Genomic DNA, 1,769 nt, shown 5'->3' with positions numbered 1-1,769 from the left:
ACCCCTGGGACCCCAGAGTGACCCTCAGGACCCCAGAGTGACCCCTGAGACCCTTGGGACCACCAGGACCCCCAGAGTGACCCCTGGGACCCCCAGAGTGACCCCTGAGACCCTTGGGACCACCAGGGCCCCCAGAGTGACCCCCGGGACCCCCAGAGTGACCCACGGGACCCCCAGAGTGACCCACAGGACCCTTGGGACCACCAGGACCCCCAGAGTGACCCCCGGGACCCCCAGGGCCACCAGAGTGATCCCCGGAACTCCACAGACCCCCAGAGTGACCCCCGGGACCCCCAGAGTGACCCATGGGATCCCCAGGACCCTGGGGACCCCCAGAGTGACCCCTGGGACCCCAGAGTGACCCACGGGACCCCCAGAGTGACCCCTGGGACCCCCAGGACCCCCAGAGCAACCCATGGGACCCCATGAGTGACTCACGGGACCCTCAGGACCACCAGGACCCCCACAGTGAGCCCTGGGACCCTCAGGACCCCCAGAGTGACCCAGAGCCCACCATGGGACCCCCAGAGTGACCCCCATGACCCCAGGGAGCCCCAGAGTGACCCCTGGGACCCTTGGGACCACCAGAACCCCCAGAGTGACCCCGGGGACCCTCGGGACCCCCAGAGTGACCCTCAGAGTGACCCAGAGCCCCCCGCCCCCGTGACCACGCCCCACCCTCCAAGCCCCCGCCCCCCCAGCCCCGTGGCCACGCCCTCCCCTTTCTGAGGCCACACCCCGGCCCCGCCCCCCTCTGGCAGGTGGGGGTGTGGTTCTCCAACCGGACGCTGGCGATGGACGCGGCGACGTTGGCGCTCAACGCCTCGGACAGCCTGGCCAACAAGACCCTCATCATCACCACCATCCTGGTGGGCACTGGGGGGCACTGGGGGGCACTGGGAGGGGTTTGGGGGGCACTGGGAGGGGTTTGGGGGCACTGGGAGGGGTTTGGGGGCACTGGGAGGGACTGGGAGGGGACTGGGAGGGGATTGGGAGGGGATTGGGGGGGATTAGGAGGGACTGACTTCCATTGGGTTCCCCATTGGGGTCTCCATTGGGTTCTCCATTGAGTTCTCCATTGGGGTCTCCATTGGGGTCTCCATTTGGGATCTCCATTGGGTTCCCCACTGGGTTCTCCATTGAGTCTCCATTGAGTCTCCATTGGGTTCTCCATTGGGGTCTCCGTTTGAGTCTCCGTTGGGTTCCCCACTGGGTTCCCCATTGGGTTCTCCATTGGGGTCTCCATTGGGGTCTCCATTGGGTTCCCCACTGGGGTTTCTCCCCCCCACTCCCCCCCTGAGCCCCGGCGGTGCCGCCCCGGCAGGAGAACCCGTACGTGATGCGGGTGGGGGGCGCGGGGGGCCCCGAGCGCTACGAGGGTTTCTGCGTGGACATGCTGCGGGAACTCGCCGCCCTCCTCAAGTTCCGCTTCCACATCAAGCTGGTGGAGGACGGGCTCTACGGGGCCCCCGAGCCCAACGGCTCCTGGACCGGCATGGTGGGGGAGCTCATCAACAGGGTACGAGGGGGGGGACGGGGGGGGAATTGGGGTCTCCGTTGGGATCTGTGTTGGGGTCTCCATTGCGTTCTCCCTTACGTTCTCCATTGGGGTCTCCATTGGGTTCGTTATTGGGTTCTCCATTGGGGTCTCCATTGGGGTCTCCATTGAGTTCTCCATTGGGGTCTCCATTGGGTTCGTTATTGGGTTCTCCATTGGGGTTTCCATTGGGGTCTCCATTGGGGTCTCCATTGAGTTCTCCATTGGGTTC

The 1,769-nt window shown here is 66.0% G+C and overlaps 1 protein-coding gene across 1 annotated transcript; it reads left to right on the top strand.

The window, feature by feature from the left end:
* Positions 1-126: 126 nt before the first annotated feature.
* Positions 127-1,556, top strand: LOC113942358 (the record flags this gene model as incomplete). The annotated part of the gene is made up of 3 exons (XM_027633499.1): positions 127-357; positions 687-869; positions 1,325-1,556. Coding segments are annotated over 3 exons (646 nt in total), but the record flags the coding sequence as incomplete, so codon positions are not given.
* Between the last annotated feature and the right edge of the window lie 213 nt (positions 1,557-1,769).

This window comes from Corapipo altera, unplaced genomic scaffold (genome assembly GCF_003945725.1).
Source record: "Corapipo altera isolate COAL_440 unplaced genomic scaffold, ASM394572v1 57028, whole genome shotgun sequence".
In the NCBI taxonomy this organism is placed as follows: Eukaryota; Metazoa; Chordata; class Aves; order Passeriformes; family Pipridae; genus Corapipo; species Corapipo altera.
The sequence above is the reverse complement of the archived record's forward strand: the minus strand, read 5'-3'. Positions and strand labels throughout refer to the sequence as shown.